The sequence below is a fragment of the Nilaparvata lugens genome, chromosome 11, assembly GCF_014356525.2.
Source record: "Nilaparvata lugens isolate BPH chromosome 11, ASM1435652v1, whole genome shotgun sequence".
Classification (NCBI taxonomy): domain Eukaryota; kingdom Metazoa; phylum Arthropoda; class Insecta; order Hemiptera; family Delphacidae; genus Nilaparvata; species Nilaparvata lugens.
Window position 1 is genome coordinate 385,082 of NC_052514.1, and position 21,993 is coordinate 407,074.

General features: G+C 33.0%; 1 protein-coding gene across 1 annotated transcript; it reads left to right on the plus strand.

The window, feature by feature from the left end:
- The first annotated feature begins 5,975 nt into the window (after positions 1-5,975).
- Positions 5,976-18,131, plus strand: LOC120353500 (histone-lysine N-methyltransferase 2C-like). The gene is made up of 5 exons (XM_039437353.1): positions 5,976-6,028; positions 8,459-8,579; positions 9,344-9,402; positions 12,379-12,491; positions 16,696-18,131. The coding sequence occupies exons 1-5, from the start codon at positions 6,000-6,002 to the stop codon at positions 16,815-16,817; spliced, it is 444 nt and encodes a 147-aa protein (XP_039293287.1). The 5' UTR covers positions 5,976-5,999; the 3' UTR covers positions 16,818-18,131.
- The last annotated feature ends 3,862 nt before the right edge of the window (positions 18,132-21,993 follow it).

Consider the following 21,993-nt stretch of genomic DNA (forward strand, 5'->3'; position numbering starts at 1 on the left):
TTCCATCTCCCCAGGGCACAGCGGACCGTTGTCTGCCGTGAAATAGGCCTATGACCATCCTCGGTTAATTAAGAATCTATAAGCAAAATTTCAAGTTAATCAGTTGAGTAGTTCAGACGTGATGATGCATCAAACATCATTTTTCTATCCCGTACGTGTATAAGCACTACCTCCGTAAACAAAGCCATAGTGCATTCGTGTGACGTCAGCACAGGTAGGGCTCCTACACCAATAAAAATTCATTGATTTCAGCTGTTCTATATCAGCTAGTGGTTTTCATTGGTGTAGGAGCCCTACCTGTGCTGACGTCACACGAATGCACTACGGCTTTGTTTACGGAGTTAGTGGTATAAGCCAGTTCTTTCCTTTATTATAATATAGATTAAATGCCACAAGAACCTAGCAGAAAGTCCTACTCTGATTGATTCTCTTGAAATTTAATCATGATTAAAATTTAACAGGCTTTTGTGCAACCGGGCATAGAATAGAAAGGGATCAAACATGTCGATAAAACTGCATGGTGCTGAGCTATTAATCAACGAAGGATTATAGTGGGGGAAGTTTGGAAGACAATTTTTGACCCTGTAGTTCTCTTTAGGGTAGTAGGGAGGTAAACATATCAAAATTCCCCACCCCTAATCCTGTGCTAAGGGGGTGGGGTGGTTCAAAGGTACACTTTTTTGGTTTCTCGCATATATAACTCCTATGCATTTTATACATGACTATTCTATCCAAATAGAAGCTAACATTATCCCCTGTAATATTTTTTATGAAATATCGAATATTCTTTCATAGTTTTTGAGATACCGCTCTTGAAAGTGAGACATTTAAAAAAAAACATGTTTGCTCCCAATTTTATGCTATTTTTGCTCATAACTTTTTAAAAATTGATGGAAAAAATCCATACAGATTATGAGCTATAAGAGCAAAAAATTCTCTTCAATTTGATGTATAATTTTACAAGCTAGGTACGAATTCTCCTTCGACTGTTGCAGCAGTTTTAGTGTTGAGTGTGAAATCTACAATTTTGTTAAATAAAAAGACTAAGAATTGTCGAAAACCACAGATTTTATTGATAGTTAGAAAGTCCGGTTTCGGTTGTTACACCATTGTCAATCTCTGATAAACTAAAACTAAATACAAGAGCAGCAGAATTTATACTAGTAGGCGAGTAATGCTATTGGTCAAGGGGATGAACGCCTCCCATTGGCTGAGCCAGCCAAATCTACAATTTTGATACAAAAGACCATTACAATTGACAAAGAATTGGAGATAATGTTTCAACACAATTTCTGACTTAGCAGCTTTGTTGAGACCAGTTAGGAGGTGAACATATCAAAAGTCCACATACCTACGCTGAAGCTGCTATAATAATGAAAAAAAAACACATGAAGTAGAGAAAAATACATGATATTGAAGGTTTATTATTATTTATTTAGCGTATGGCTTCCAATACATCAATCAGTATTCGTTCGAAATTGAAGAGAATTTAATGCTCTACAGTCCTACGACAAGCATTCATTTCTACAATAAATTGTTGGAGAGTTATAACCTTTGAAAGATCAAAGAATTGGATGAAATCCTGTTATTTTTTTAACAATTTCATTCCTTCTACAACAAAGTTCTTATAATTTTCAAAGTTATCATAGATTGTGTACGGAACAATATTCTAAAATAAGAAAAAATCATTCGATAAATATATCTAGAATATTAAAATCTTCTTTAAAAACACAACTAGTTTCAAGCACTTATGCTTTTCTCATTCTCATGACTGAGTCAAAATGAATTATTATTTTTCAGTGGACAACTAGATTGTGTTTATAAATAAAAATATAAATCTTAGTACCCTTTTTAAATTATTAGATTTATATTTTTATAAAAACACTTCATTCACATAGGCTACTTTTCAAATTAATAAAAACAATATAAAAATCTTGAAGCAGGCACCCTTTATTTAAAAAAAAATAAAAATAGTTGAAGAACTAGTTTCGGTGATCACACCATCGTAAGGTTATAAAATAAATTATAAATAAATGTATTGAATTTTATTTTATTTTGACGATGGTGTGATCACCGAAACTAGTTCTTGAACTATTTTAAAGTCTTTAAAGAAATAAAGGGTGCTTCAAAATTTTTATATTGTTTTTATTATATTTTACTTTCCTTGCCCTATTACCATAGGTAAGGAAAGTATTGCTTTCCGAAAAAAATTAAGGTACCCCAATTTCTAAATTTCTATACGTTTCAAGGTCCCCTGAGTCCAAAAAACTGGGTTTTGTGTATTGGTCTGTATGTGTGTGTGTATGAGTGTATGTGCGTCTGTGTACACGATATCTCATCTCCCAATTAACGGAATGACTTGAAATTTGGATTTTAAGGTCCTTTCACTATAAGGATCCGACACGAACAATTTCGATCAAATGCAATTCAAGATGGCGGCTAAAATGGCGAAAATGTTGTCAAAAACAGGGTTTTTCGTGATTTTCTCGGAAACGGCTCCAACGATTTTGATCAAATTCATACCTAAAATAGTCATCGATAAGCTCTATCAACTGCCACAAGTCCCATATCTATAAAAATTTCAGGAGCTCCGCCCCATCAATGCAGATAGATTCCCAATTATCAGGCTTCAGATACAATTGAAACAAAAAAATCAAGTGGAGTAGATTGAGCATGAAAATCTCTACAATTAATGTTCAGTAACATTTTCACCTAAAATTGAAAATAAGCTTTAAATTCCAGAAAATGTGATTATTCAATTGCAAATTATTGTTGATTCTATTAAATCAGTCACTATGAAGAGATAGCAGACCTCATGTGTGTCTCCAGCGTTATTGCCCTGTCACCAGCTGGCTCAGATCTTTGAATAGTAGACTTGAGATGCGCGGGAACACTAGCGTCAGGTGATCAATTTTCATAACGGCAAGGAAAGTTGTGTGAGTGCGCCACACCAGATTTTTTTATTTATATTCAAAAGTAGCTCTAAAGAAAAAGAAAAATTAGGTAGAGTTTATATAAAAATTATTCAATATTGTTCAGTATTGTATTCAATATTATCAGTAGGCTAATATCAACTGTCTAACGGAATTTGTTATGTAAATTATACAATTAAATAGAACTTGATTTAATTTGATGATATTATTATATAGGCATATAAAATAAAACAGGGTACTACCGTAGTAATGTTCTCTAATAATTAAAATTTTAACTCTGTTGTAGCTCAGACACTGTGTTCCATCTCCCCAGGGCACAGCGGACCGTCGTCTGCCGTCCCTATCCTTCCATCTCCCCATGGCACAGCGGACCGTCGTCTGCCGTCCCTAACCTTCTATTCTCCCCAGGGCACAGCGGCCCGTTGGCTGCCGTCCCTAGCCTTCCATTCTCCCAGGGCACAGCGGCCCGTTGGCTGCCGGCCCTCCTGTCTATCCTTCCTCTTCCTACTATACTGGAGCGGAACCGAGGCCGGAAGGCCAATACAAAATTACCTCGAAGTGGTGTCATCAGAGAAGAGAGTGACCTTCACGCCGTCAGAAGCACCAGGAGGTGCTGTCCACGCCAGCTGAGGCACAAAGAAGAAAGAAGAGGAACTTCGACTTGACTCCTTTCCCCACCCACATTACGACTGAGCTAAGTCATCCAGGAGCAACACCTGGGTATCAATCACCCACCTCTGAAGCTACTCAGGGTGTACGTGATAGTTGAGACCAGTTAGGGGGTGAACATATCAAAAGTCCACATACCTACGCTGAAGCTGCTATAATAATGAAAAAAAAAAACATGAAGTAGATAAAAATACATGATATTGAAGATTTATTATTACTCATTTAGCGTATGGCTTCCAAGACATCAATCAGTATCCATTCGAGATTGAAGAGAATTTAATGCTCTACAATCCTACGACAAGCATTCATTTCTACAATAAATTGTTGGAGAGTTATAACCTTTGAAAGATCAAAGAATTGGATTAAATCCTGTTATTTTTTTAACAATTTTATTCCTTCTACAGCAAAGTTCTTATAACTTTCAAAGTTTTCATAGATTGTGTACGGTACAATATTCTAAAATAAGAAAAAATCATTCGATAAACATATCTAGAATATTAAAATCTTCTTTGAAAACACAACTAGTTTCAAGCACCTATGCTTTTCTCATTCTCATGACTGAGTCAAAATGAATTATTATTTTTCAGTGGACAACTAAATTGTGTTTATAAATAAAAATATAAATCTTAGTACCCTTTTTAAATTATTAGATTTATATTTTTATAAAAACACTTCATTCACATAGGCTACTTTTCAAATTAATAAAAACAATATAAAAATCTTGAAGCACCCTTTATTTAAAAAAATAAAATAAAAATAGTTCAAGAACTAGTTTCGGTGATCACACCATCGTCAGGTTATAAAAAAATTATAAATAAATAACTATCAAGTGGGAGTATTCCCAATATTATGATGTAATGTGATGAAATAATAAATAAATAAATAAATGTATTGAATTTTATTTTATTTTGACGATGGTTTGATCACCGAAACTAGTTCTTGAACTATTTTAAAGTCTTTAAAGAAATAAAGGGTGCTTCAAGATTTTTATATTGTTTTTATTATATTTTTATTTTTTATTTATATTCAAAAGTAGCTCTAAAGAAAACGAAAGATTAGGTTGAGTTTATATAAAAATTATTCAATATTGTTCAGTATTGTATTCAATATTATCAGTAGGCTAATATCAACTGTCTAACGGAATTTGTTATGTAAATGATACAATTAAATAGAACTTGATTTAATTTGATGATATTATTATATAGGCATATAAAATAAAACAGGGTACTACCGTAGTAATGTTCTTTAATAATTTAAATTTCAACTTTTTTGTAGTTCAGACACTGTGTTACTTGTAAATATTTGAAAAACACTCACTTTTCTTGGAGTATTGAGGAATGCATTTCACTCCTGAGGAGGAGCTTCATCAGCCTCAGAGGGAGGCTTTCTCAGGGATGCATTCCTCAATACTCCAAGAAAATTGAGTGTTTTTTTTTTCAAATATTTACAAGTAAGACAGTGTCTGAACTATAACAAAGCTATTATATAGTGTTTCGTCATGGAAAGCAACATTAAAATTCATCCAGTTCCGTCATAATAAGTGAGAATTTGTGTGTATTTATGGCTTCAAAATTTCATAAAATAACTTAATCAATTCAATGTACATGATAAATAATAAGTTTTCATTGCAAAGAAAGCTCTCTAGAATGAGCAAACACTTCTCCACAGTCTTGAACTTTTGTGCTTTTGTAAGTGTGAACAATAGTAGGGAATTATGAGAGAAAAGTTCCAGGATACATGAGATAACTATATATTCGAGTAGAAATAATACTGCAGGCAACTTGTAAGTTTCTTCTTCTTGAATTAAAAAGTATGATAGATTATTTATGAAGTATAAATACAAGTAAGTTGACAAACAAGTAGAAGTATTAGTTGCAGAAATTTTAGAGTTAATTACAATGAAAGTTCGAACAAGGCAAAGATATTAAAACTGTATTAGCGCAGGATTATTTATTTATTTGAAAATTTACATATTTGAGGGCACCAGGAACTGAATCCCATTATTGCCCTCATAACACACATTGAGCATACAATTTGAAAATATAATACATTAGAATGAAAATATAATAACTTAACTAATATACTATTGAGTTTTAGAAAAAACAAAATACAAAAAAATGATAGAAAACCTTGCAAATATGAAACTTATAGTATAGCAGATAAAAGAAGAAGAACTAAGTATGTAACTAATACTGAAGAATTCAAGAAGAAAAGAAAAAGAAACAAAGGAAAGAGAATTATGGAAACTTTGCAAATATGAAACTTATAAATAAAAACACTAATATATTATGTAATACATAGGAAAGAAAAAAAGACAAAACTCAACAAACATAAATCTTATTCAAGTCCCGCCTGAACACACTGTCTGAATGCAAGGACCCGGCTGACGAGGAGAGGATGCTGTTCTGTGACTTGTGCGACCGCGGGTCAGTTACATTTTTCACTTTAAAAATTATTTCAGCTGTAGTGAGGTCTACGTATTAATGGCAGTGTTTGATTAACATAGGTGTTGCTATCCTTGTCTATCATTCAACAATGCAGATAGCGAATGTATCATATCATGGTGTTGTGTATCAAGTTGAGATGATAATGTATCATATTGTGGTGGCAATGGTATTGCTATCCTCGTCTATCATTCAACAAAGCAGATAGAGAATGTATCAAATAATGATGTTGTGTATCAAGTTGAGATGATAATATATCATATTGTGGTGAAGCTGATAGTAGACATCCAACAAAGCAGATAGCGAATGTATCAAATCATGATGTTTTGTATCAAGTTGATATGATACGGTATCATATTGTGTTCATACTGTATCATGTTGTTCTTATTCTATAGTGAGGTCACGTTATAATTGCAGTATTTGATTAACATTCGGGTTGCTATCCTTGTCTATCATTCAACAAAGCAGATAGCGAATGTAACAATCATGGTGTTGTGTATCAAGTGGAGATGATAAGGTATCATATTGTGTTGATACTATATCATATTGTGTTCATACTGTATCATGTTGTTCTTGTTCTATAGTGAGGTCCACGTTATAATGGGAGTATTTGATTAACGTTGATGCTGCTATCCTTGTCTATCATTTGACAAAGCAGATAGCGAATGTATCGAATCATGGTGTTGTGTATCAAGTTGGGATGATACTGTATCAAATTGTGGTGATGCTGTATCATATTGTGTTCATACTGTATCATGTTGTTCTTGTTCTATAGTGAGGTCCACGTTATAATGACAGTATTTGATTAACATCGGTGTTGCTATCCTTGTCTATCATTCAACAAAGCAGATAGCGAATGTATCAAATAATGATGTTTTGTATCAAGTTGATATGATACTGTATCATATTATGTTGATACTGTATCATATTGTGTTCATACTGTATCATGTTGTTCTTGTTCTATAGTGAGGTCCATGTTATAATAACAGTAAATTATTTGATTAACATTGGTGTTGCTATCCTTGTCTATCACTCGACAAAGCAGATAGCGAAGTATCAAATCATGGTGTTGTGTATCAAGTTGATATGATACTGTATCATATTATGTTGATACTGCATCATATTGTGTTCATACTGTATCATGTTGTTCTTGTTCTATAGTGAGGTCCACGTTATAATGGCAGTATTTGATGAACATTGAGGTTGCTATTCTTGTCTACCATTCGACAAAGCAGATATCTCTTTCTCGCTTTGCTCTGTTGCCAGATTGTCTTTAACAATGTAAAATTGATCATTAACTAACAAAATATTTCATCTTAATGAAAATTCATTATGAAATTATTGAGAAATATAATTTCTTGTTTAATAAAATATAATTGATTATTCTGAATGTGGATGAACAGTTAATATTACATCAATAAACCTGTATCAGCTACCGTCTATAGAAGGCATTGACAAGACAGAGGATCGGCAACGTGGTTCACCTATCTTTCTCTACTGCCATTATAACGTGGACCTCACTATAAGTAACGGATTATCAGTTTTCCTGATAGGAAATTAGTCATGATAAAGTTGCTCTACTGTAATTAATTTCTTGGTTAATAAATTTTGTATTTTTCAACTCTCATTGATATGACAAGAACAACTACAACATGATCAACACATTGTGATACAATATCATCTCAACTTGATACACAACACCATGATTGTGACCTCACTATAGAACAAGAACAACATGATACAGTATGAACACAATATGATACAGTATCAACATAATATGATACAGTATCAACATAATATGATACAGCAACACTACAATATGATACAGTATCATCTCAACTTAATACACAAAACCATGATTGTTACATTCGCTATCTGCTTTGTCGAATGATAGACAAGGATAGCAACACCAATGTAAATCAAATACTGCCATTATAACGTTAGCCTCACTATAAAATAGACGTTGTTCTCGATTGTGATAAATTGACTAAAATCATATTTAATAAATGCTCTTCAATTTTGTCTGCCTGAAAGAATAAGGCTATGTGGTAGTCATAGGCTATTATTGTCTTCAATTACAAATAATGTACTTGTAAAAGCGTGTCCCTATACTACGGAGGAATGTTGCAGTGCCTTTACTCATTGAGTTAATACAAATGCATGCACTTTGCATAGAAAAAATGTTGATGACATGTTACATGCCACTTGAGCTCTGCTCAGATTTCTGGCTTCATTTAACAAATTACGATTATAATGATAATCTTATGCCAGTGGTTTTTTCACTTACCGTTTATTATTATTACACTTTGGTTGGATTGTATTGTCATGTTGAGCTTTGTTTGATTTATGTATATGTATTTATGAGTGTGGAATAAATAAATTTGAATTGAATTGAATTTGAATTGTTGGCAGGTACCACATCTACTGCGTAGGCCTGCGTAAAGTGCCGAATGGGAGATGGCATTGCCAGGTGTGCTCGGTTTGCAACTCATGCGGTACCACCGACCCGGGAGGATCAGACTGGCAACACGAGGTAAGTACCAAAAGTTTTGTCTAAATTGCACATCATTCTCAAACCTTTTCCACACATTTTCACACTGCGTTCTGTTCAGTTCAGTTTCTTATTGACGTGGAATACCATCATAGATAGAAGGTAGCACATAGAAGATATCACATGCTATAGGTCGTTTATTTTCAAAATTTCGAGTCGATTTTGAGGCTCGGACGGACGACATCTAGACGGTAGCCAAACTCATCCCAGACTGTTCGCAAGATGTCTTCTTGGACTTTAGCTACTGCATCAGTTACCCTGGTTTTTAGCTCTTCAATATTAAGTGCTAAGGGAGGAACAACGTTAAAGATTGTGTTTTATCTTGCGAACAGTCTGGGATGAGTATGGCTACCGTCTAGATGTCGTCCGAGCCTCAAAAAGAAGGCACATAGAACACTTATAATACATCAGCATAAAATTGATACTTCTGTGAGTAATGTGATGTAAAATTGGTTTGTGTATACCATTTTTTTAATTAATATAACTGTTTAAAATTGGGTCATTCTTTTTGAAACACCCGGTACGTTACAGGGAATGAATCCTTCGTAAGAGCTATCTTAAGAGAGATGAATGTGTAAAGTGTAGTGTCAAAAATATTATGAAAATACAACTTCAATTTGTGTTTTCATCATGGTAAAGTATCACAACATCTCACACAACACAACTTCAAATACATTATGATTTAATCAATTTAGAAAGTATTGATAATTGACATATTTATTGAATTTTGTATTTCTTCTTTTCAGTACAAAAAAGAGAAGAACGTAAAAGTGTATCTACAAACGCTTTGTGGATCTTGCGACAGGTATGCTTTCTTTAATTTAATACTGATGTATCGTACTTGAAAATACAATTAAATATTCAAACAATACAGTACTGTAATTATATTTTCTCTATCATAATATTTTCCAATAATCGTATTACCCCAGGGGTATTATTATTCAATTATTTCATCACTTACAAAGTGAGCATTTTTTATTGTAACCTAAGTCGGCCATTGGCAAGACTTTAGTACATCTCTATTCTGTCAAATTTAAAAATATCTAATCATTGATACCGTTCTGAGTACAACCGCCTTTTGAATTCCATGTTTTGCACTCCCTGAGACACCAAGGCGACTGAGGTTCGCTGAAACCTTCTGCCTGATCACTCTAACAGTAGAGATAATCACAGAGACAGTTGTAACTTTTTCCTGCTTCCAGACATCCCTGATTTCAGCAGCCAGGGGGAGACACTTGGAAATTTTCTCATTGTAATATTGTTCCAAGTTGTGGCAACATGGTATGCCAACATCAATCAAAATCGTCTCCCTGGCTGTCTTGTCCATGAGGATAATGTCTGGCCGGTTGTGCACAACTGTCCTGTCAGTCAGCTCAGAGCGATCCCAATACATCTTGTGTGTATCATTCTCAAGTACAGAAAGTTGCTTGTATAGATAGTATTTGATCCACTAGACCAAACTTCAGGGCAAGATCCTGGTGTAGGATCCCAGCAACAGAGTTGTGGCGCCTCAAGTAGTCTGAAGCTGCCATCAACTGACAACTTTATTATTATTATCCCTGCTTGTCGTAGGTGGCGACTAAATGGGACCCCCTTTCCAAAGCCCTTCTTCCAAAACCCTTCTTAATATGCTTTGGAACTTTTCATTTCTAGAATGGCACGTTTTCCATTGACTTAGCTTTGTGCCTTTCCTTTTTCTTTTTCTATGTGTTGGCCTTCCTTGGCCATATTCTTACTTCTTCTCTGGCCAACCCAAGAATTATGAAAGTAAAATGAAGAATTTTGTGAAAAAATGTGCGAAGTTTTTCGCTCTCCACAAGTTACTTGTGTTATTATGGACTAGCAGGTAACCCGTGCTCCGCAAGAGTCTGTTTTAAAACTTGACAAACTGAAAACTTGACGTAATGAAATCTTGAAGAATTGAAAATAGGCCTATAACCATCCTCGGTTAATCAAGAATCTATATGCAAAATTTCAAGTTAATCAGTACAGTAGTTCAGACGTGATGATGCGTCGAACATAATTTTCCTATCCCGTACGTGTATAAGCCAGTTCTTCCCTTATTATAGTACAGATAACTGGGAGCTCATGTATATAATAACTGACTACTTGACTGTATCATACGATTCGAATTCGACTATCGATTCACCATAATCGATTATTGATTATCCGAATACACAACTTTCTTCAGAACTACAATATTTGAAAATTTCCTGTTCATGTTTGGAAGTCATCATTTGTTTATTGTTGGAAGATGGAATATTCATCAAATATCTAGATTCATTCACTATAGCTAACGAAATTCATGGTCATGTAGCAAGGAGAAACCAAAATATATTCCAGTCAAGAGTCAGATTGGAGCGAACAAGTAGAATCTCTCTCCCTCATCTGGTATTAGGTTTTTTAATATGCTACCTAACGAAATAAGAAGCCTGTCCCTTGTGACTTTCAATAGAAGGTTGAAGTCATGGTTGATCTCCAACCCCTTCTATTATATTAATGAATTCAGGGAGGCCAACCTCAATTCGGTGATTGCCAGCTCATCTGTACAATAATTAATATCGGGGCACCGAGCTTCGCTCGTTATTTTTATTTATTGATAAACAGAACACAATTCTCTAAAATGATCGTGTTTATATTTTACAGCTGGCTAAACGTCAGCTTATGAATTTCGGGGATGCGATATTATGATTTTCCACAGAATCACTCGCTCACTTTTTACTATCCACAGACAAAGAAAGTCTCAGCTGTTTCAGCCAAGGATGAATTATCCTTTTAATGTAGCTCAGCGAGTTTTCCCAAGGATGAGACCTAGTGCAATTGGATTTTTATATCATAAACCTACTATGTTCCAAATTTCGTGAAAATCGTTAGAGCCGTTTTCGAGATCCGTTGAACATAAATAACCAGATATAAGATATAAACAGATATACAGAAATTGCTCGCTTAATATGATAGGATTCTATCTATTATATTAGCAAGTTAACCACATGACATTTTTAACCTTCCGGCAGTCGCGCTGTTGTAAAAAGTACAACAGTGTCAGTTTTTTTCTGCACAAAACTATTGAATGGGGTGGTGTTAGTGAATGTGTCACCTACGCAAAACTTCCCCCTCATCACTCCACTGAGTTGCAGTATCAACCAAGCAATGGTTCAGTCTTTAGGTGCCATTTAGCCGCGACAGTGCATAAGTCGCACTGTGCATAAGATAGGGAAAGACTGTATACGGGGACTGTAAACGAACCAATTGAATTGATTGCTCTGCTTGATGTACCTTATTGGGCTATGAAATGGTAATCATCCAAATGTTCATAGGCGTAAAATAACCCAAGAGGATGGGAAAAGTAATTATACAATTAATTAAGATCTTTTGACACTAAACAGAGTACATACACTTGAAAAATTAGCTGTTGTACAAAATACAACACGCGACTTCTCGTGTGATTGAGTAGGGCGCGACTACCGGAAGGTTAAGCTATACTAACATCCTCTCTAAGGATTAAAAGCTATAAGTATTTTGCATGAATTATTGCGTTTATTGTTTATATTTTCAAAGACTAATGCATCTGTGATAATAAATTAAGTTAATAATATTTGTTATTGAAATAATATGACTTATCTGAAACTTAATATGACTTAGCCTATTGTACTTCTGTATAGTATTTCTTTGACTGAAATAAATAATTGAATTAAATGTTCCTCCAATCACACAACCTGCGAACAACTAGACTTCCTATATTTTCTGTCTCTAATTGATCGTCATTGTTTTGTTTGTCTAGGCAATGGCGTAAGGGATATTACTGCCAAATCTGTTTGAGATGCTACACGAAAAAGCCCGAGGAGGAGCAGAATCTAATCAAATGCACAGCCTGTGATCGATGGATGCATAGTGGTGAGTGCTGTTCTTTATTTATTATTTATTGATTCATACAATAAGCACATCATTAAAATGATAGGGAGAGAAAAGATGAGGTAGCCTTGTGCTATTCCTCTCCCATTTTTTTTAATGTTCTATTTTTCCCCTATTCTATTTTCTATACTCACTTCTCAATATATATTAATACTAGTTTGAATATTCTAAACTCTAAGTATTGGTAGCATTCAGTATCTGAATACCAACCCTATTTAAAATTGAATGTCTCAATAAAAACTATAGTAAAGAAGACGCCTCTGCAATTTGAATATTATTTTCGTGAATAAATAATCATCTCTTATCTATAACTATTGTATTTTCGCCACACTGCACAGAAAGCAGCTGTTTTCCAGTCCCTACGTAGATTTGAAAGACATTGTTTGCAGACGACTCTCGTCCGACGTCAGAACAGGTTTCTTTCCGGCCTAAGCCGGAAAGAGTACCCTTTCCAGCCGCTAACATGAACTAAGAAAGGTGATCAAAAAACAGCTGATCAAAAAACTTTTCATTATTTGTGTTCATTATTCAATAATTAAAACATTTATAATAATATCATCTTATTGTCATTTGAAAGAATAAAAAAGTATAAACTCAACCTCCCACATAATTGAACATAATCTTTTAGGTTATTTAGACAAATCAGAATAAAAAATAAAAATACTTGGACAATTTCCTGATATTCAGATTACCTCAGATTTGCTAGAGCTATCAACTTCCACTTCTGCTTTCGGAAGTGCTTAGTAAACAACTATTCTCATATATATATATATATATATATTGTTTATTTTTGTGTGTGGCGAAAAATAGCGTTCGCACCACGGGCAAAAATGTTTTTCCGGCTCTCAATCTTTCCTATGGTTGAAAACCGATTTCGAACCGGAAAAATCTCATTTTCTGCTCTAGGTGCGAAATATACTATAAAACTGATGCCAAAGTTGTCCCCATAGAAAGTAAAGAATTGTTGGACAAAGATGAAATGCTATTTTAATTCAACAGTATAAAATTGTGGTGTATTATAGATAAAAAATAGCATAACAAGATGTCCCATGGTAAGGGTCGTTTATGTTTCACATTTTGTTAATGACGCCGGCTTTGCAGGACCCGGCTCTCATCTCTCTGTCTCCCTCTATTATTTGTTACCATCTCTATTCCTCCTTCATACCACTCATGAGCATGTGTGAATTTCATAACAGTATAATGGCATGTACAAGGAAATGTACAGTAGTTCTATTTTCTCCAGTATTTAAACCTGTATTAAGGCCATTTCACACCGCCGTAGCGTAGCTTGAAATAGGTCTTTTGAAAGACGTATTACCTAATGTTAATAAATCTACCGGTGTATCATAACCGGTTTGGAATTGACAGATTGGTACGTTTTACAAAAGACCCATTTCAAGCTACAGCTGTGTGAAATAGTCTTAACACGGGTCTAAATACTGGAGGAATTAGTACTAGAGATAGTAATAGGGAAGTATTACTATTACTACTACTATTTCCTAGTAGTAGTACTAGGAAATAGTAATAGAACTACTGTACACCTCCCTCCAGTGTGCCATCATACCTTTCGGTTGAAAGCTGCTAATGAAAAGGATATCCTTGAATACAGGGTGATTCTTAATTATGGTAAAATAATTTAATACGTGATAGTAGAGGTAAAAATAAGAAAAAAGTTTCTATCAACATATATCCATAAACGCTTTATTAGCGAGCTATACAGGGTGAAAGATTTCGCCCGGAATTCAGTTCCTCTGGTGAAATACACCGATACTGAATTGTTTGGGGACTAGTTTTTGATAAACTTATGCAGGATTAATATGGAAAAATATCTGAAAAATTGAATAAAACAAAAAAATAATTTCTTGCAATAAAAATTGTAGAGAATTTAATTCTGAAAAGAATTATGTAAGTTGTGTAAACTAAAGTTAAATAAAAGTTGAATAAAATGTATTAACCAGTTATTTGTAACCATTTCACTTTGCTTTTGTGAGAATCATGCATGATAGAGCTCCAGCACGCTTCAGTGTTGCTGTTTGTGAACACTTGAATCACAGCTTTCCAAATCAATGGATAGGCCGAGGTGGGCCAGTACCATGGCCAGCTAGGTCACCAGACTTAAATCCTTTGGATTTTTATCTTTGGGGACACTTGAAAACCTTAGTATACAATACTCCGATTGATACCATTGAAGAACTCCGATTAAGGATTTTGAACGGAATAGAAATTATAAAGCAGACTCCTGGAATATTTTAACGGGTCCGACAATCGATGAGAAGACGTCTGAACATATGCATTCAGAACAAAGGAGGTCACTTTGAATATCATCTTCAGTCTTTTGGTATAAGTTTAATGTCATTTAGATATGCTACTTTCATATAAAAATAAACTTTTCATAAAAAAACGAATATTTTATTTGCAATCAGCTACAACCTATGAGTTCTCTCCTCATAAAACAGCAAATTTTCATGGTGTAATGTACTACATAAGAATAAATTTTATTCAACTTTTATTTAAATTTAGTTTACACAACTTACATAATTCTTTTCAGAATTAAATTCTCTACAATTTTTATTGCGAAAAATGATTTGTTTACTGATCATTAAAGAAAGTTATTGGGCATCAAACGTAGAAGTCTGTGTTGTTTTTCCACTTAGATTTTTTACATATTTCAACTTTTTTCTCAAAAACTACTCACACTACAGCTTCCAGACTAGTTTTATTCAATTTTTCAGATTTTTTTCCATATTAATCCTGCATAAGTTTATCAAAAACTAGTCCCCAAACAATTCAGTATCGGTGTATTTCACCAGAGGAACTGAATTCCGGGCTAAATCTTTCACTCTGTATAGCGTTTATAGATATATGTTTACGATAACTTTTTTCTTATTTTTACCTCTACTATCACGTATTAAATTATTTTACCATAATTAAGAATCACCCTGTATATTTTATGGATATATTTCACTCTAAGCGTCGACTATCAATATTTTATATTTGATAGTGTAATAATGTTTACCGAAATGCAGAATTTTTTATGCAGTAGTAATAATAAGGGCCTTCAAATTAAACCAAAGCCTCACCAGAGTATCACTCATCAAATCTTTGATGAACGTTGTTGGAAGATCTCTTATAAAATATATGTGAGGCCATAGTTTGCGAAATGCATATATGAAATGGATATTGTATTTTGTATCCTTTATAATAATGAATTATTATTGTTTTCCTTTTCTATTTGTATCATATTCTACTATATTATTGTTGTCATTTTCTATTCTACAATAAACGAATGATTGTTGTCATTGTATATTCTACAATAAACGAATGATTGTTGTCATTGTATATTCCACAATAAACGAATGATTGTTGTCATTTTCTATTCTACAATAAACGAATGATTGTTGTCATTTTCTATTCTACAATAAACGAATGATTGTTGTCATTGTATATTCTACAATAAACGAATGATTGTTGACATTTTCTATTCTACAATAAACGAATGATTGTTGTCATTTTCTATTCTACAATAAACGAATGATTGTTGTCATTGTATATTCTACAATAAACGAATGATTGTTATCATTGTATATTCTACAATAAACGAATGATTGTTGTCATTTTCTATTCTACAATAAACGAATGATTGTTGTCATTTTTTATTCTACAATAAACGAATGATTGTTGTCATTGTATATTCTACAATAAACGAATGATTGTTGTCATTTTATATTCTACAATAAACGAATGATTGTTGTCATTTTCTATTCTACAATAAACGAATGATTGTTGTCATTGTATATTCTACAATAAACGAATGATTGTTGACATTTTCTATTCTACAATAAACGAATGATTGTTGTCATTGTATATTCCACAATAAACGAATGATTGTTATCATTGTATATTCTACAATAAACGAATGATTGTTGTCATTTTCTATTCTACAATAAACGAATGATTGTTGTCATTTTTTATTCTACAATAAACGAATGATTGTTGTCATTTTCTATTCTACAATAAACGAATGATCGTTGTCATTTTCTATTCTACAATAAACGAATGATTGTTGTCATTTTCTATTCTACAATAAACGAATGATTGTTGTCATTTTCTATTCTACAATAAACGAATGATTGTTGTCATTTTCTATTCTACTATTAATGAATCATTGTTGTCATTTTCTATCTAGAATGCTGCAAAAGTGCCGGAGGTGGAATAATAATGGGGAATTCAGTTCTCTGCGAACTCTGCCAGGAGAGAGCCATGCCAAAGAGTGTTCAGAAAAATCGCGAACGCCTTGGATCTTATTAAACCTAACCTATTCGGTATTTACTGTCTATAATAGACAAACAATAAATAATATCTTGATAATCATTATAGATATTACATAGTACCTTTTTAAAAATGTTTTTAAATGTACACAGCAAAAAGAACACTTGAAAATGGCTCAAACGAGCTGAAACTAGTTTCATAAAATAGTTTCCAAAAAAGGGTACTGTGTTATTTCTATATCAATCAACAGTTATTCAAGTAGAACCTTTGAAATATTTTATTAGATAATATATCTAGTATCTAGTCGAAAGTGAATGAAATTATACATTTAAAATGTTATACATCCCGTCATACTATAGTATCTTGAAAACACTGATATTAACTATCAATATTACTATATAGCATTGTGAAAACATTAATATTAACTATCAATATTACTATTTAATATCATGTAATTTAAATCATACTGCAGTATTATTTATTTATTTATACATTGATAGATGCAATATAATTCTCAACTATGAATGATTGGGAAAGGAACACCAGGCTTAAAGCCCTAAACTGTTCCTTTCTCAAATTTGGAAAAATAATAAATTATGGTTTATATTACAGTATAAACATTAATAATAATCAATTACCAATGGCGGTACTAATTGATAATATGATAATAATATTCAATTGCTAGTTTTATTAGAAAATTTATAATTATATAATAATTTCTCTGATTGCCAATGAATTGCAACCAGAGGAGTTTATTGACAAAACATATAGGTACATAATTATTATATTATACAGGGTTGTGCAGAGGAAACGCATGTTTTTCGAACAGCCAGTATTCGTCAACGGGAGAGGGTATTGTCCTGGAACGAATGTTGGCAGACGACCCATACTATGCCATTTTCAGTTGCAACATTTCAGTTGCTTTAAGCGTTGGAACGTACAACATCGTGTGTTCGCTGTTAAGCAGTTTTTTAGAAAAAATGAATCTGTAGTCACGGTGCAATGCTTTTTCGTCAATAGTTGAGGGTCGGGGTGCAATGCCCGATCGAAATACTGTACTCCGATGTGTTGCAGCGTTTAGGAGTACTAGTTCTGTGATGAAAAAGAAACCACCTGGTCTTCCCCGTTCCCCGGAAAGTGTAGACCGAGTCAGAACGGCAGTTGTTACTAGTCCTAGACGATCGACTCGACGACACTGACTCGGTCTACATTTTCAGGAGTACGAACTGAACGGGAAAGACCAGGTGGTTTCTTTTTCATCACAGAACTAGTACTCCTAAACGCTGCAACCCATCGGAGTACAGTATTTCGATCGGGCATTGCACCTCGACGCCCAACTCTAAAATATTGACGAAAAAGCGTTGCACTGTGACTACAGATTCATTTTTTCTAAAAAAACTGCTTAACAGCGAACACACGATGTTGTACGTTCCAACGCTTAAAGCAACTGAAAATGGCATAGTATGGGTCGTCTGCCAACATTCGTTCCAGGGCAATACCCTCTCCCGTTGACGAGTACTGGCTGTTCGAAGAACATGCGTTTCCTCTGCACAACCCAGTACATACAAAAGTTGCTAATACTAAACATAGTCCTAATTATGATAGCCCACTACAATAATATGTGTCAGGGTGATCATAATATTATTTTCTAAAACAAGTAAATATTTCAAATATACAATGAAAGCTCTATAAATGGAACTAAGGACTTCTGCTACCGGTAAATCCTTATTATACTGCTAATATAATATAAAACTTTCCAAAAACAGCTATTTCTAATAAATCTTCCATCATAAAAATAATTATTAGAACACAAATTATGAGAAATTCATGCTAAAAATTTAGCTACTAAAAAATCAATACAGAACTATACATTGATTAATGTAGCCATTGATTGGTTAGAATTTTTTTAAATTGCAGCTAGTATAAAATGAAATTGATATTATAACTGACCATATTCAGTACAGTATTATAAATTATTTTTTACTAAACATTATACGGTTAAGAACTGTATATTCTATACGATGAAATTGATATTATTACTGAAAATATATTCAATTATAAATCTTCATTAAGTGAACATTATACGGTTCAGAACAGTATATACTTTATACTACTGTATCACAATCATAGGTTTCAAGCCTAGCAATATTGTATAGCTAAATTTGTTCTCTCTAGAAAAATTGAGGAAGATTCGATTACAATTTGAATTCATATTATAATAATTTAAATGCATAAGCAAATGACTTGGTATCATTATGAACTAAGTAATATCTGTAATCAAATAACTCTTTGGGAAATAGTTATTTTAAATTAAATGTGAATACCATCCAATGAATTGATATTCAATCCTAGATATTTAATTGTGTTTCTTGACATCACAAAAAGTACCTATAAGTGTAAATGTTTATTTTTATTAGTTACATTCCAAGAATGTATAGTAAATTCTACATTATTTTATTGATTTTTATCATTAATTTATTCTTGTCTTAATTTTAATGTATTTATATAATCATAATATAATTGTTGTTGTTAATATTACTTTACTATTGTAGTTATGAGGTGGATACTATTCATTTAAAACTCATCAGAACTCACTTCTAATTTTTCTCGCTGAGGATGATGAAGCCTCCGTGAGCCCTAGACTTGTGCGAGAATTATGGGAGCATTAAGATTAAATCTTATGCATTAAAAAATGGCAATTTCCCTTCAAGGGTATGTTGTTACTTTAAGACCTCTACAGTTTTAGTAGATATAATGAATTTCGATAGGACAGGCCTACCTTAAGCTGTGTTTACACCAAAGTTATTAACAAAATGTTCTCCTTTAATGCAAATCCTTATTGACCGAGCGAAGTGAGGTTCAAGATTCAAGTTGGCGTTTGGCATTTCTCCTTATGTTTAAATGTTTATATGTTGCGCATTTACAGCGAAACGCGGTAATAGATTTTCATGAAATTTGACAGGTATGTTCCTTTTTAAATTGCGCGTCGACGTATGTACGAGGTTTTTGGAAATTTTGCATTTCAAGGATAATATAAAAGGAAAAAAGAGCCTCCTTCATACGCCAATATTACAGTAAAAATCAGACTATAGAATTCATCATAAATCAGCTGTCGAGTGGATTATAAATTGCATGCAATGCAATATCTCTATGTAAATTGGTAAAAAATCAGCAGCTGTGTAGACTGTGTATTAATTGCATGCCTCATTGAATGCAATTTTTATGCACTATTAAATGAACTATTGATTGCGTGCAATAACTCATGCAATTACTAACTAAAATAACATAGTATTGTTTCTCTGCTTTGAACTCGGGCTGTCCTGTTGCCAGTATGTCTTGAAAGAGATTAGTTTTTGATGTTAGCATTTTTGATACACCAACCCCAACAGCCATTAGCTGTTTTCACACCGATATCTCGCCGACACGACATACAGACAGGATTTACTCTGATGGACAGTATAAGAGGAGGCTGCGGTTTATAACTGCGCGAGGTCTACTGTTCACAGAACTACTAGTATATTCTATTAGATTGAACAGAACTTGACAAACACATATGTTCATCATGTGTATGATGTATCTATAGTCATGTCTATAAGTATCTATAAGGATTAAGTTATTAACATTTTGTTAATAACTTTGGTGTAAACGCAGCTAAAAAATCTCATTTTCACTATTTCGCTGACAATTTGAAAATGTTGTTTCATTTACTCGTATATTTGATAAACTTCATGATATTATTTAGATCAGGTGTATTTCTAATCACGAATCACTCATTCGAATCATTTATCAAATTAAAATTTATTTATTTACATAAATAATATGTATGTTTATGGGTAATACCATGGCTTACTTTAGATAAGTAGGTTGTGGTAATACCATAGCGAAAAGATAGCATGAGGAGATATCCCATGGTATAGGTTTCTCACGTTTCAAATTTCAAGCAGATTTTTGGTCAACTCATGCTGATTACTGTCGACTACCAACTGTCTATTATTACTGTTTTGTTGGGGTGAGAGTGTAAGAACGGCACAGTATTGATTGATTGAATACTTTATTTATGTAGACTACAATATATACTGGCTTATACACTTATACAATAGCTTACAATACAGCAAAGCTTTAGATGAATTTACATAAACTAAGAAAATTATTATTGAACTGTACAATGATATGAAGAAAATCAATTTGGAATAACTAAACAAGATAATATTGTAATGCATCTACATAAATTGGCGGAGCTTTGGACATATCAATGTCCATTCTTTGTAATAATATTAAAAATATCATTCCCAGTAACTGGGTTGAGAGACTACCAGCGTCACATACCTTCACCAAAAAGAACTACGTGGACTATCTGCTTGAGTTAATAACGAAATTTGCGACACAAACGCCCTATATCATGGTATATCTTCTTATGCTATGTTTCCTCTATGCCCTATATAATATGATATACCCTTATACCGATTATGTGTACCCTTGATGTTTTTTATACTTTATAGGTGTATTAGTATTATTATAATTTAATATATATTATGTTTCAAACATACCTTATTTTACAGTGTTGAGTATCTATTTTAATAGTAGATTGATAAAACTATTTTATAGCCTATATGATTATATTATTTGGGTTACGGTATTTTTATCCTAATCATAAGTATTTATCAACTAAGATGTATAGTTTATAAGTAGACAATAGAGCAATAAATAATACTTTATCCTAATAAACTAAATGAATAGATTAGTAATGATGTTGGTTTCCATAACAAAACACTTGTTATTAACCCTGTTAAAAATTGCCTTGTATGCAACAAAGATCAGTATTATTGCATTTAGATGTTTAAAATATTTCAATTTAATGCAACACATTACCTTGAATTTTGTTATTTGAGCTTATTCACATGACAGCGATTTAAGCTCGGTTGTCGCGCGATTGGCAAATCGCTCGATTTGCCAGCCTCGTACACATGACAGCGATTCATGAGCGGTTTGCGCTCGATTAAGACTGTGCAAAGGCTGAAATTAAACTTCCTACTGGTGATATTTTTAACAAAAATAACGAATTGTTATTTTTAATTCAATGTCCCAACCTGGGCAAGGGATGTCCCATCGTGGGCCGATCTTAAGCCCAGGTTGGGGCACTCCCAAAAATTGTTTTTGCAATAAAAAAATCAATTGACAATCAATGCAGTTGCCATGAAAGTGTAAGCAAATACAA